The following is a 12,763-nucleotide window of genomic DNA, read 5'->3' as shown; positions in this document are numbered from 1 at the left end:
TTAATTTTCAGTATTTCGTGTTAATTTTTTAAATATATACAAAATTTGGTTCTCGACGGGGCTGTTCGGCTTCAAGCGAGAAATTTAATAGGTCAGTAAATTTTGTATACAAAATGAAATCTGCTAATACACGGGAATCAGTTGCCGATGAGGGGGATTGTAGTAGGAAAGCAAAACAAACCGGGCATCTCTCTCAGCTTTGTTCTAATTTGTCATGACAGATGGGAAAACCGCTGAATATGTTATACAGCCAGGCTCCGGTTTTCACTTTCAAAAAAGTGTTTCGATTTACTTTTGAATTACCATACATAAATTGGTGCTCCCGTTTTCACATTCCGCAAGATTTCTTCGTTTTCAAAACGAAATAAACAGTAAACGGCTTTTCATACAACAAAACGAATCTTAATTGCACTAACATAAATTTGACACCATTACCAGGAAATTTAGCTTATTCCTTCTGTTTATAATTTTTTCTCAACACAACCTCAAATTTGGTCCTAAAATAATTGGTGAGGGCATTTTCGTTTTGGTAAAAATAGCTGATCCAGTCCGATTTGATTACCGGAACGTTGGCAAGAAATACATTTTTGCACATAACAGCACAGACTGTTCTCGTCTCGCATCTGCAGCCAATTATGCAACCAATAAATTGTTTGACCATTAGTAATTTAATTTTCTGTAACATGCTCTTACTCACAGCTTGTCAGACATGTTAAATACAGAAGTGTCGTATCGAATATGTCTTGGTCTTCTTAATTCACACACTTTCTAAAGTCGTTTTGCTACAAAACAAGCGATTGAAAAAAAGTAAACGCATTTTTATGATGCTGTTTATTTAGCAAGCAACCAGGTCAGCTGGTTTTGTGTGTCAGAATCGATGCGAAAGTGAAACATATCGACACCAGCCACGTGGAATCGTTTCATTCTGACTATTCTTGATGCGATCTGAGCCAAATGTTGCAACCTGGTAGATAATCGGGCAGGATTTGCGTTTTCAGACAAAACGTTCCGTTTTCGTTTTCAGGTGCTCCCGATTTCCCACATTATTTTCATGGATATTTTTGATTTTCTCAAACAGTAGACCTGGTTGTTTCCTAAAAATACAGCATGCCAAAAAGGTCTTTTGTTTTTTCAATTGCTTGAAAGCGACGGCAGAAAACGCGCTATTAAGGAAGATCAAGACTTCCTAACAGTAACAGCAATATTTGGAAAATTAAATTGGTAATGGAACGTTATATGTAAAATCTGAGCGCTTCCACTGTTATGCGCAAAAATTTATTCTTAGCCACGTAACCGAATCGAGCTGCCCCAGCAGTTAGCACGAAAACGTAAAGTTTTTTTTCCGTTGACTTTTAATTTTCTTTTTGAAAGCGAAAGAATCTTTCGTTTTATAAAAACGGGAGCACCAATTTTTTTCGTTTTCAAAAGTAAATACGAACATTTTTGCCAAACTGAAACCAGGAGCCTGCCTGAATGTTTAATTCTGCCTATTGCGCTAACAAACGCACTACAAACATGAGAAAGTATCGCTGCGATCGGCGGAAGCACTTCGTACGTGTAAATGTAACGTAAATGTATAAATTTATATAAATCTAATATACCCCTACACTCTTTGAGTCATAGGCACACAAAATTTGCAAATTTTGCAGTTTTTGTAAGCGGCATTTCAGAACAGCGTGTTAACCCATTGCTGGCTTATATAAAGATGTGCTGCTTTAGGTGTTTTTAAAAATGATCAAACTTCTGTCCCTGCAGTTTACTTTTTTATCGCGTGGCTCATCACAGCTGTTTTTACACGTGAATGACTCCCTCCTTTCCAGTGTGGCGTTGCGTGCACTTGAAGAGAGCCTACTCTATCACTCTCTTTCTCTTCCAGTGTGACCCTGCAGCACGATTTAAACTCTTATTTTTTCGCCACGCTGTTTTTTTTCCTTTTTGTTGATGGAACTTTTTAATCGATATTGTCAATTTTTTGTCTATGATCATATTCCACTACACTAAATAAAAAAATAATAAAGATAGCCTAATAAATAATACGATTTGGCTAGCTTTTCATTTTTTGCCGAATTTTTTCCATGTTATGCAATAGAGGGTGGCTTTTCATGCACTCAAAGAGAGCGCAGCACCACCCCCTACCTGTCCTGTCCACACGCCTTTGTTTAGCGTGTTTCACTTTTTTCATAAAGATACTTGTCCATATACATATATAACTTAATTACCGAGGAGCATCTTAATGTCGAGACCCATGTGCCTCGACAAAAACGTTCCGCATATTTATTATTTCACATTTATTATTACCCCATATGAATATTGATATGCAGTGCATGTTAGATATAACTAAAAATTCTCAAATGATTTTATTACTTAACTTTTTACATAGAATTTATCAGAATTAAGTACACCCATTGTGCTAGATGTGATAGATGGTAGTAGGATCCCATATCGAAAAACACGATTTTGTTGGGGCATTATCTATCTGCAACCATTATATTTTGTGAAAAATAGGGGCATAATAATTACAAGAATGTGTGTGTAGCAAAGTTCTATAGTATGAATCGATGTAGAAATGTTCACTCGAGTCTTATGTATACAATGAATGTAAAAATAGTAAATTAAATTTCAATCAAGCGCATTTTGTCTATGCTCTATATAAAGTTATATTTTCTTTTCAGCTCACCGACTATAGTTTCTCCTCATGAGAAACGCATGAGTGTAATAAAGACTAAAATTACACGTCTATATACCTTAAAGCAAAGGTTCGTTTTCTATCTTAACATCGCACTCGACCATCGAACTGTCTACATAGCCGTTCAGGTAGCTTAGAAATTTTTCTGGAGCCGACTGCAGCTGGTGTTGGGATGATCGCTGCGTGACTGGAGCTGGCGTTAGCTTTGGCATGGCTGCAGGCGAGTATTGCGGCCTGGGGGGCGGATCGGGGCGTACAGGCGTAGTCTCTTCCTTTTTTAGTTCCACCAGAATGCGGCTGACTTCCATGCGAAATTTGAGATTGCCCATGTCCGAGAGGGACTTCATGTGCGGCATAAGGCTAAGCAGAAAATTATAGTCAGCATCGTCCTTGGCTTGGACAAGTTCCTTGCTGGCCGCTGGCGTTGTGTCCACAACATTTGTTTTTTTCATTTGACTATTCTTTGTGTTGTTGTTGTTGTTGTGGAAATGGCCCCCATTCGTTATGGGGTCTTCATAGGAAGGCGAACTCTTTCGCTGACAACAGCGCTTCGTTGGCGGCGGCTTGTACAGTTCCATGTCCAGGCACCTCATAAACGACGCACCGGACTCAAAGTCCGTCCGCTTCATCAGCGACATATCGGAGCTCGAGTCCTGCTGCTCGGGCGAGTCACGCTTGAATATGTCGCCCATTATCTCAAAGTCCACTGAATCATCATTGTCCAGATCGATGATAAAGTCATCCAGATGCGTCTGATCATAGTCGTTGGAGCTCTCTGCCGACTCAAAATCGAACTCGAAATGCTCTGGAGCGAATCCCACGAGGCCGGTGGGATCGAATATGCAGCGCAGGAACTCCAAGGGGCGAAAGTATGTCCAGTTGGACATTTGGATGCGACCCTGCTGTATCTTTCGGATCTCGGATCGGTAGCTGTCCCTCAGTCCTTTGAAGCGCTTCTTGCATGCCGTAACTGCAGGAAGACAATAATGCAAGGCATGGGTACTAATATAAAATGTGACGAGCACCACCACTTACCGTCCAGCTGCAAAGTTTCAGATACATCCAGCCACTGCGAGGTCCATTCGTCCTTGCGGCTGGCAAGGGCGATGTTTGTATCCCACAGTGCACGCCGCGGCCGTACCTCCGCAATGAGGCGAAGTACGTCCTTCTTCATTGGAATATACAGCTTGGCTTTGCTAAAAAACACCTCTCGCGGAACGAAAAAAAGTTCGTGGCGTGTAAACAAATGCGTTGCCAAGCCCAGCGACGACTTGCAATAAACCAACAGCACAGCAACAACAACAGCAAATGCGGCAGCGCACGTATGTACAGCACTTTGTGCCAACACTCAGATTAATTTAGACGAACGATTTTCTTGTTAAAATCGAAATTTCGATTGGAATTTAGCAAGAGATTCTGCATTTTTCTGCCCACATCGCGCTTCTCTTTTTCTGTCCAACAGCTGGCAACTCTGATGTCAACAGCTGGAACAGCGTGAATCAGATGAATGTGTGTGCGGTACGGAACAGTGGAAACCAAACGAAACACTGCAACAAAGCGAAAAACAATTGTGCACAGCCGGCTGTTTGATTAATCATTCATATTCAATTTAATAATGATGTCCAACCCAGGGGGGGAGTCTAAGAATGATGACCTGCCGGCAAATACCCTGGAACTATTCACAGAGCTGGACCAGGTGCTGCAAATGATCGAAAATATCAAATCAATCGATGACGGCTCTTTTGAAAGGGAATTTGAAAACTACGCCCAAGTGCTGTCCCGCTACCAAGAGCAACCGCATTTGCTAGATCCCCATCTAGAGCTGCTGCTGGGTCGCTTGCTGGACAAGATTCGGCTGCAGCAGGCGCCGCCGGGTGAACGTGATGCAGCCTTCAAGTATCTGTACATAATTTGCAAAGTACGCACATATAAAGTTCTGGTCAAGTTTATGCCCCACGAGCTGAGCGATCTGGAGTTTGTGCTGGATCTGTTGGGCCAACAGGATCCAACTGAATTTGAGAAATGGGAGACCCGATACATACTCCTACTCTGGATGTCCATTGTGGTCCTGAATCCCTTTCATATGTCACGACTGGATGCATATGAAACGTCGCCCAGTGTCGCCGTCAACTGCGTGCTGGCCAACAATGTTGAGTCCCACAAATCCACCAAAATGGAGCGCATCTTTGAGCTATGCAAGCTTTATGTCTCCACCAACGACACGTGCAGCAGCATGGCCGCCTATCTGGCCGCCAAGTTTTTCGTACGCATCGACATCAAGGATCTGTATTTGGAGCGTTTTCTCGACTGGATCATTGGCCAGCATCAGGCGGACACAATGAATGTTAAATTTGGCCAACTGGCCGCCGTTGCGGCCATTCTGAAGCATGGCAAGCGTGAGGATTTGCTGCCCTATGCGGAGAAGCTCCTGCGCTGGATAACATCCTGCCAGTACAAGGAGGGCAATGATTTTCTCAAGTACAAGTTCTATGTGAAAATTGTCCAGAGATTGGGCCTGGTGCACTTAAAGCCACGCATTGCCAGCTGGCGCTACAAAAGAGGTGAGTGGAGCAGTCCGACAGTAAAGATTCGTATCCCAAAAACATATTTTTTTCAGGCACACGTTCGTTGGCCACAAATCTCAATCAGCATCCGGGTTCGGCTGGCGCTCAGTCGACTGCTGCTCTCGATGGCGCCGATGGAGATGCTGGAGAGGAAATTGTTGTTCCCGATGCCATTGAGGAAGTGATTGAGGAGCTGCTCCAGGGCCTGCGCAGTGGCGGCAACGACATTCGATGGAGTGCCGCCAAGGGCTTGGGCCGGGTGACCAATCGTCTGCCCAAAGAGCTGGCCGACGAGGTGATTGGCTCTGTGATTGATATACTAAACCCCCTGGAGCCGCACGAGGCTTGGCATGGCGGCTGTTTGGCTTTGGCCGAGCTAGCCAAACGTGGTCTGCTGCTGCCCCATCGTCTCGAGGAGCTGGTGCCGCTGCTCATGCAGGCCTTGTTCTATGACGAAATGAAGGGCTACATGTCCGTGGGTCAGCATATACGCGATGCCGCCTGCTATATGTGCTGGGCCTTTGCTCGTGCCTACAATCCCGATGATGTCAAGCCGTTTGTCCAGAAGATCTCCTCAGGCCTGCTCACGGTGGCGGTGTTTGATCGCGAAGTAAACTGCCGCAGAGCTGCTTCAGCCGCTTTCCAAGAAAGCGTTGGCCGTTTGGGCAACTTTCCCTTTGGCATCGAGATCTCGGTAACCACGGACTTTTTCTCTGTGGGCATACGCCAGAATTCCTATCTGAATATCAGCGATTTCATAGCACAATACGAGGTATATCGCGAGCCACTAATCACTCATCTGGTGCAGCACAAAGTGGGCCACTGGGATCCGGCCATACGCGAACTAACAGCCAAGGCGCTGCACAAACTAACGCTTTGGGAGCCAGAGTATATGGCGGCCGTTGTGCTGCCTCAACTCCTGGCCAAAACGGACACCATCGACATCAACAGTCGGCATGGTTGTGTCCTGGCCATGGGTGAAATCACCCTGGCCGTCCGCAAGCTGGAAATGGCCAGTGATCCAGCCATTGTGTACATCTCCAATCAACGGATTGTGGAGCTGAACGAGCTGCTAAAGAATTTCCTCATGAAGAACTATTACCGCGGTATGAGCGGGGAGCTGCTGAAATCCAGCACAGCCGATTTTATACGCAACTGCAGTCTGGCCAAGCTGCAGGTGACGCCTGATTGTCTGCGTAAGTCCATTATAATATTTAAATCCCTATCTATCTAAAATGGCATCCTTTCAGTCTCCTGGCAAACGGTCATTGACTTCTGTTTGGTGACCAAAAACCCTGTCATACGAGCCTCTGGTGTGGAGGCCTTTGCCGAGCTGTGTCGTTCCTACTACTGTGTGGATAGTCGCAGCGACCAGAACGAGGCCATCATCAGGTCGTATCTTAAGGGCGCCGAAAACGATCTGGACGAGCACATACGCATGGGCTATATAGCAGCTTTGGGGGTACTGCCCTCGTTTATGCTGAGCCCTCATCTGTCCCCTGTGCTGGAGAGTTTAGTAAAGCACTCGCTGACACCGCTGCAGGCCGTCCTGGCCGGGGATGTGGGGCAGCAGGAGGAGCATATCCAGACCTACCGGTGGAGCGAGGCGCGCATGGAAAGCATTAAAGCCTTAACAAAGGTGGTCAAAACTGTGGGCTACGAAGGAACTATTGGTCTGTCGGTATGCCGCCCTTATATTCTGCAGATTATAATCCCCCCTTCCCTCCCTTTAGATACCTTTTCAGAGCATGGAAATTTCAACAAAGTAATCGCTTGCCTGCTGCGAGCCCTGGATGAATATACCCTGGACAATCGTGGCGATATTGGAGCCTGGGTGCGTGAGGCATCTATGTCATCGCTCTACCAGATAGTAACCCAGTGTCCACCGGCTATGCTAACGGCCACGCATGTCCATGAGATTGTCGTGGGCTTCATGCAGCAGGCGGTGGAGAAAATCGATCGTACGCGTGGCCTGGCCGGACGTCTCTGTTGCCAGCTAATCCATGCTGAGCCACGCATCCCCCATATACGAGAGCATGCGAAACTCATTGAGATATTCCCCACGGATGTGAATTCTGTTCTCTGGCTCTTTGCCGATCATACATTCCCCTTGTTCTGCCAGCTGTTGGGCCTGCCGGATTACTCCAAGCGTGTCCTGTTGGGTCTAACCGCCAGCATTGGGCAGCTGACTGAATCTCTGGTGAGTCCGATCACTAACTGGTCCCAGAAGAATTCATATTGATTGCTCTCTTTCTTTTGGGTGCAGATCAAATATGCTTCGACGGCTTTATTCCAATTTTTACGTTCCAATCCCACGATGGTGCCGCGTCTGTGCAAGGAGATTGTGGAGATCTTCCAGGAGAATCTCTTGAACGAGCGCGTGACCTATCCAATGTTGAGTTTCCTGGACATACTGATTGGTTCCGGCACCACTGACATGGTCCTGCATGACGAATCGAATTCCTTTGTCGAGGACATCTATCGCCTGCTCAATCTGGAGGTCAAGGGCTACAAGAAGTTGTACAAGACAGCCAGCAGCATAGGTGCCTTTTGCCAGCTCATCCAAGTGCCGCGCCTCAGCAAGCGTGTGCTCTCCAAACTGTCAGTATTCTTGGGCCTGCAGCATGTCCATGTCCGCAAAACTGCCGCCACCAAGCTCTACGAAGCATTGGCCCTGCATGGCGATGTTACCGATATACCCGAGGATAATATGGATGAAATCCTGACAATCCTCTCGGAGACAGACTGGACTATGCCCCTGGTGGAGGCGCGTCCGTTGCGGAATCAGCTATGCCATTTGATGGGCATCAAGCCACCAGTTAGTGGTGCAGCAGCAGCTGTAGCTGCCGCCTCAGAAGCAGCAGATAAATGAATTTCGACAAATGTTTAACATATTTATTATCCTTGTGTATTAAATACTTTTACTAATATACATTTTGGATCCAACAGAAAAAAGAAACGCAGTAGCAAATTATTTCAAAATTGTAATACTTATAGCTAAGCCTCAGGAGGTTTCCCCTTGATTTGAGGAACAACTATGGCCATAAATATGGGCATATTTCAGAAACAGCGTAAGCCGCGGGGAAGTCCTGCTAGTAAGTATCTAGATCTGTGTAAAGCACCTTGTTTTACAGTGTTATCAGATTGTTGTCAATATAGCTGTAGCGTAATTTTTTCATATTTCAGTAAATATAACGGCTTTTCAATATTTATGTTCGTCTTCGACACTGAATTTTTTCGTAATATATTTAAGCGAGTATGTAGTGTGGCGGACCATTGAACGAATTCTCCCAGTGCGTACTCTTTGTCCTTATTTCCAAGAATTGATATCGGGATCAAGATATACAGGAATCAAATCCATGAATACGTCTAAGACATATCTATTTGAGAAAATGTATTTATTAATTACGTTTAAAAAAGTTTGCAAAACAGTACCTTTAAATAAAATTAACGGAATATGGTATACAAATGGCCATACACCAGCAACATTGACAACATTGCGACTGGTTTTTTGCTGAACTTTTTTGTTTAAATAATAGGAAGGACTATCCTCTTTCTTTTTTTTTTTGTAAACCATTTTCGCTACAACCAAGTATTTAAAATAAATCAGTCAAGTAGAAAATAGGTTCATTATTTGGATAAAATTATGTGGGCATGGCTGAGAGTTTTATCTAGCTAGTAATGTTCGACGACATATCAAAATCGGAGGGTATGGTTTCCAATCCTTGACAGTGAACGATTAACCCCTTGCAGACCAAGGGGGTATTTTAATATTCCACCGAAAATAATGAAAATTGATTGCAGCGCAATTCATGTGAAAGATATCGTGTTTTTTTATTAAGTTCAGATGAAAGATGTCATGTACAAGAAGAATTTACAATCGTTAATATTTTCCGCCGTTTACCTCAAGTAGTTAACTATTTAAATGAGGGGGCCTATTTCGTTTTTCATCATACGAGAAAATTGGTTCATTAATTGGATCAAATTATGTGGGCAGGGCTGAGATATAAGAAAGATAATATTCGACGGAATATCGAAAACGAGGAATATGTATAATGGAATTTGAATTCGTCAGTATATTTACGGTATATTAAAATGTGACAGTATATTTCGGTATATTTCTGAGGGTCAGACCGTAGACATGTTTGACTAAAAAACGCAATAAATAATAATAATAATAAAACATAGCAAACATAGTAAATACATTTGAAACAAATATCAATAAAAGCACCGCTGATTTCACAGGGACATAGAATTATTTTGTATTTCTGTTACTACAGATTGTTAGTATCACACACAGTTACACAATTTAAATCTTAGTGTGAAATCTGTGGGCCTGTTTCTATTTTGTTAAATCTGTGCCCTTCTCAATAATATCAATGATGAGTCTATGGACGGCCCCATCGGTGATGTACAGCGCGATCCGGCGTGCCCATATACTGGCCAGAAAGAGAACCATAGTGCAGCCATCATCCCAACATGCCGCGCCGGTATTTGGTGAGTGTGTGAGGTTATGTGCCTTGTCGAATGATTCTTCATGTTTTTATCATATCTTCCTCCTCGTTCGCAGATCTGCAACGGTCATGTCATGGAAAATTATATGAAATGGTAAAAAAGCGCTCGCTTGACGCACGCACTAAAGCTCATGCTCAGAAAAATCCGAATCAAAAAGTTTGTGTCCGAACAGACATGGAGGAGGAGGTGGAATACGATACCGATGTTATAGATCGTCCAAAACCACCGCCTCCGCGTCAATTTCAAGCCAAATATCAAGATTATAGCCAGGCGGCTGATCATAAGTTCCCAGGGGTACCGCTGCCACACTTCATCAATCGTTCACCAATCCACTCAATACCGAGAAACTTATTTAAAACCTCGTTTCCTCCCCATTCCAGGCCCCTGCGAACAGCAGCAAGTACATGCCCACGGCCAAGCAGGTATTCTTCAAGTCAGTAAAATATGACACCAGCACTGCTGGGACACTATTGGATTGGCAAAAACAATCGGACATGGATAAACACATGAGCAAGGATCCTTGTCGGCTGATGACCAAAGAGCCCGGTAAGCAGCCACCCGAGGATCCTTGTGAGCAGTTTAAGCGAATGCGTTTAAAAAACGATCCGAAACAATGTCCGCCGAGTGGATCAGCAGCTCCAGACGGTGGTGATGGCTGCAACGGTAAGGATAGTGGAGACCCAAACCAATCTCTGAAATTAAAATGCCTATTGGGTGCCTTGGCCGCAATGGTGGCTGGTGGACTGGTAAGTCTTAATCCTATCAAGGACTAATCAAAAATATCAATATATTGGTTGTTACTCTTCAATGTTAAAGATTGCCTGGTTTCTGGCGAGTACAAAAAACGACGATAACAAAGGAGCCGGCGGTGGGAGTGACGGTGACAATAATTCGGCAGACGCTAAACGCGGAGTATCAGGACTTGTAACAAGTGAGAATGGAAACCACTCTTCTTTATTTAAGGGATGAGCTCATCGAAAATCGAAATTATACTTTGGATACAGGTCCCGACAGCTCTGAGAAGCTACCCAAACATGTGCCTTATTTGATCATTGGCGGTGGCACAGCCGCCTTCTCTGCCTTCCGTTCCATCAAGTCGAACGATGCCAAGGCCAAGGTCCTGATTGTTAGTAATGAATACCACAAGCCCTATATGCGTCCACCCCTATCCAAGGAACTGTGGTATACGCCCAATACCAACGAAAAAACCATCAAGGATTACCGCTTTAAACAATGGGCTGGCTCCGAAAGAAGGTCAGTTACAGAGTACTTATCTTCTCTTCAGACTCTAAGCTCTTGTTTCTCTCTGCAGCTTGTTCTTTGAACCGGATGAGTTTTTTGTGGATCCCGAAAAGCTTGAGGAGAGTGTAAATGGTGGTATAGCCGTCGCACAAGGATTCTCAGTGCAGAAGGTGGATGCCCAGAATCACACTGTGACATTGAACGACGGCTATAAGATCACTTACGATGAGTGCCTCATTGCTACGGGCTGTGCCCCCAAAAATCTGCCCATGTTCCGGGACGCAGCGCCCAGCGTGCGCGAGAAGGTGATGGTGTATCGCACACCCGATGACTTTGATCGCCTGCGACGCTATGCCGCCGAGAAGCGTTCGATTACGATTGTGGGAAATGGATTCATTGGCAGCGAGCTGGCCTGCTCTCTGGCCCACTACTCGAAGGAGAATGACGGTGGCAAGATCTATCAGGTCTTCCAGGAGAGCGGCAACATGTCCAAGGTCCTCCCCAACTATCTGAGTCGCTGGACCATGGCGAAGATGAAGAATCAGGGTGTGTGCGTCATCCCGAATGCCAGCATCAAGTCGGCCACCAGAGACGAGGAGTCACTCAAATTGGAACTGAACAATGGCATGACACTGCTATCCGATATTGTGGTGGTATGTGTGGGCTGTTCGCCCAACACAAATCTAGCGTCGCCCAGCAAACTGGAGGTGGATCGCACCCTGGGCGGTTTTGTGGTCAATGCAGAACTGGAGGCACGCCGGAATCTGTATGTGGCTGGCGATGCTTCTTGCTTTTATGATCCTTTGTTGGGCCGGCGACGAGTTGAACATCATGATCATTCGGTGGTCTCTGGCAAATTGGCAGGAGAGAATATGACAGGAGCAAGTAAGTGTCTACGCTCTCAATATTTTTGAGAAAACACTGTTTCATTAAAATTCTTGTGCATTTCTATCCACAGAGAAACCCTATGTGCATCAGAGCATGTTCTGGTCTGATTTGGGTCCTGAAATTGGCTACGAGGGCATTGGCTTGGCTGACTCTTCTCTTCCCACCGTGGGCATCTTTGCCCTGCCCTCAGCAACCGACGCACGATCGAGCACAGACAACTTGACCGTAAATCGAGAGGAGGACGATGGCAGCAAGCATACGATTATAGTTGATGAAAAATCAAATTCAGATGTGGTCACCTGGGATGATGATGCCCATGGTGAGCAGCCGGACTACGGCCGGGGTGTGATCTTCTATTTAAAGAATGAAAAGATTGTTGGCGTTCTCATGTGGAACCTCTTTAGCCGCGTAGGCTTAGCTAGGACGATAATTAATCAAAATAAGAAGTACGATGACCTCAATGAGGTCGCCAAGTTGTTTGAAATCCACTCTTAGTAGTGGATCTTCCTCCCATTACCACCACCACCACCACCCCCCCTAACAACAACAAAAACCAAATATGTATATATGCGATTTCCGCCATCGAACAGAAATTTTAGCTCCAATTTTTCGTTTTTTTTTGGAATCCCGCTTTAGTCAATCACTCGTCGAATAACGTATATGCACATAGATGATGACCATATAGATAGATATCTTACGAACGTATATGTAAGTGATGTGACGAGGACATGTGTTGAACTTTTGTGTGTGTTTTCCATAATAAATTATCCTTTAAAATGTTATATATACCTGTTCGTAATACTGGCAGCTGGAGAGAGGACTCGTACCTAAATCCGCGGGGCCATCTGCTTATTAGGGGTCTGCTCGG

At 44.8% G+C, this 12,763-nt stretch overlaps 3 protein-coding genes and 1 long non-coding RNA gene across 5 annotated transcripts; 2 read left to right on the top strand and 2 right to left on the bottom strand.

The window, feature by feature from the left end:
• Nucleotides 1-467: 467 nt before the first annotated feature.
• On the bottom strand, nucleotides 468-1,526 carry LOC117183957 (uncharacterized). Its single transcript, XR_004469101.1, has 2 exons — nucleotides 698-1,526; nucleotides 468-623 (listed from the first exon to the last, which is right to left on the bottom strand). It is a non-coding gene; the product is annotated as an uncharacterized lncRNA (long non-coding RNA).
• Nucleotides 1,527-2,455: 929 nt separating this feature from the next.
• Nucleotides 2,456-3,947, bottom strand: LOC4816777 (uncharacterized). Its single transcript, XM_001356610.4, has 2 exons — nucleotides 3,722-3,947; nucleotides 2,456-3,656 (listed from the first exon to the last, which is right to left on the bottom strand). The coding sequence occupies exons 1-2, from the start codon at nucleotides 3,858-3,860 to the stop codon at nucleotides 2,746-2,748; spliced, it is 1,050 nt and encodes a 349-aa protein (XP_001356646.1). The 5' UTR covers nucleotides 3,861-3,947; the 3' UTR covers nucleotides 2,456-2,745.
• Nucleotides 3,948-4,266: 319 nt separating this feature from the next.
• On the top strand, nucleotides 4,267-8,180 carry Tbcd (tubulin folding cofactor D). Its single transcript, XM_001356609.4, has 5 exons — nucleotides 4,267-5,247; nucleotides 5,304-6,446; nucleotides 6,501-6,923; nucleotides 6,984-7,450; nucleotides 7,517-8,180. The coding sequence occupies exons 1-5, from the start codon at nucleotides 4,302-4,304 to the stop codon at nucleotides 8,120-8,122; spliced, it is 3,585 nt and encodes a 1,194-aa protein (XP_001356645.3). The 5' UTR covers nucleotides 4,267-4,301; the 3' UTR covers nucleotides 8,123-8,180.
• Nucleotides 8,181-9,375: 1,195 nt separating this feature from the next.
• AIF (Apoptosis inducing factor) lies at nucleotides 9,376-12,664 on the top strand. Of its 2 annotated transcripts, none has more exons than XM_015180573.2 (7): nucleotides 9,376-9,747; nucleotides 9,821-10,059; nucleotides 10,146-10,511; nucleotides 10,582-10,696; nucleotides 10,770-11,019; nucleotides 11,078-11,892; nucleotides 11,966-12,664. In XM_015180573.2, the coding sequence occupies exons 1-7, from the start codon at nucleotides 9,630-9,632 to the stop codon at nucleotides 12,388-12,390; spliced, it is 2,328 nt and encodes a 775-aa protein (XP_015036059.2). In that variant the 5' UTR covers nucleotides 9,376-9,629; the 3' UTR covers nucleotides 12,391-12,664. The 2 variants fall into 2 exon arrangements, with proteins under 2 accessions (XP_015036059.2, XP_001356644.4); XM_001356608.4 differs by having other exon boundaries at nucleotides 9,377-9,747; nucleotides 9,821-9,858.
• Nucleotides 12,665-12,763: the final 99 nt, after the last annotated feature.

Source organism: Drosophila pseudoobscura, chromosome 4 (assembly GCF_009870125.1).
Source record: "Drosophila pseudoobscura strain MV-25-SWS-2005 chromosome 4, UCI_Dpse_MV25, whole genome shotgun sequence".
NCBI classification, from domain to species: Eukaryota; Metazoa; Arthropoda; class Insecta; order Diptera; family Drosophilidae; genus Drosophila; species Drosophila pseudoobscura.
The sequence above is the reverse complement of the archived record's forward strand: the minus strand, read 5'-3'. Positions and strand labels throughout refer to the sequence as shown.

Excerpts from the sequence above, each read along its gene's own strand:
- LOC4816777 (XM_001356610.4), bottom strand. The coding sequence starts at position 3,860 with ATGAAGAAGGACGTACTTCGCCTCATTGCGGAGGTACGGCCGCGGCGT. Across the intron at positions 3,657-3,721 it reads TGAAACTTTGCAGCTGGACG|TTACGGCATGCAAGAAGCGC; the intron begins GTAAGTGGTGGT and ends GTCTTCCTGCAG.
- Tbcd (XM_001356609.4), top strand. The coding sequence starts at position 4,302 with ATGATGTCCAACCCAGGGGGGGAGTCTAAGAATGATGACCTGCCGGCA. Across the intron at positions 6,447-6,500 it reads GGTGACGCCTGATTGTCTGC|TCTCCTGGCAAACGGTCATT; the intron begins GTAAGTCCATTA and ends GCATCCTTTCAG. Across the intron at positions 7,451-7,516 it reads GGCAGCTGACTGAATCTCTG|ATCAAATATGCTTCGACGGC; the intron begins GTGAGTCCGATC and ends TTTTGGGTGCAG.
- AIF (XM_015180573.2), top strand. The coding sequence starts at position 9,630 with ATGATGAGTCTATGGACGGCCCCATCGGTGATGTACAGCGCGATCCGG. Across the intron at positions 9,748-9,820 it reads ACATGCCGCGCCGGTATTTG|ATCTGCAACGGTCATGTCAT; the intron begins GTGAGTGTGTGA and ends CCTCGTTCGCAG. Across the intron at positions 10,512-10,581 it reads CAATGGTGGCTGGTGGACTG|ATTGCCTGGTTTCTGGCGAG; the intron begins GTAAGTCTTAAT and ends TCAATGTTAAAG.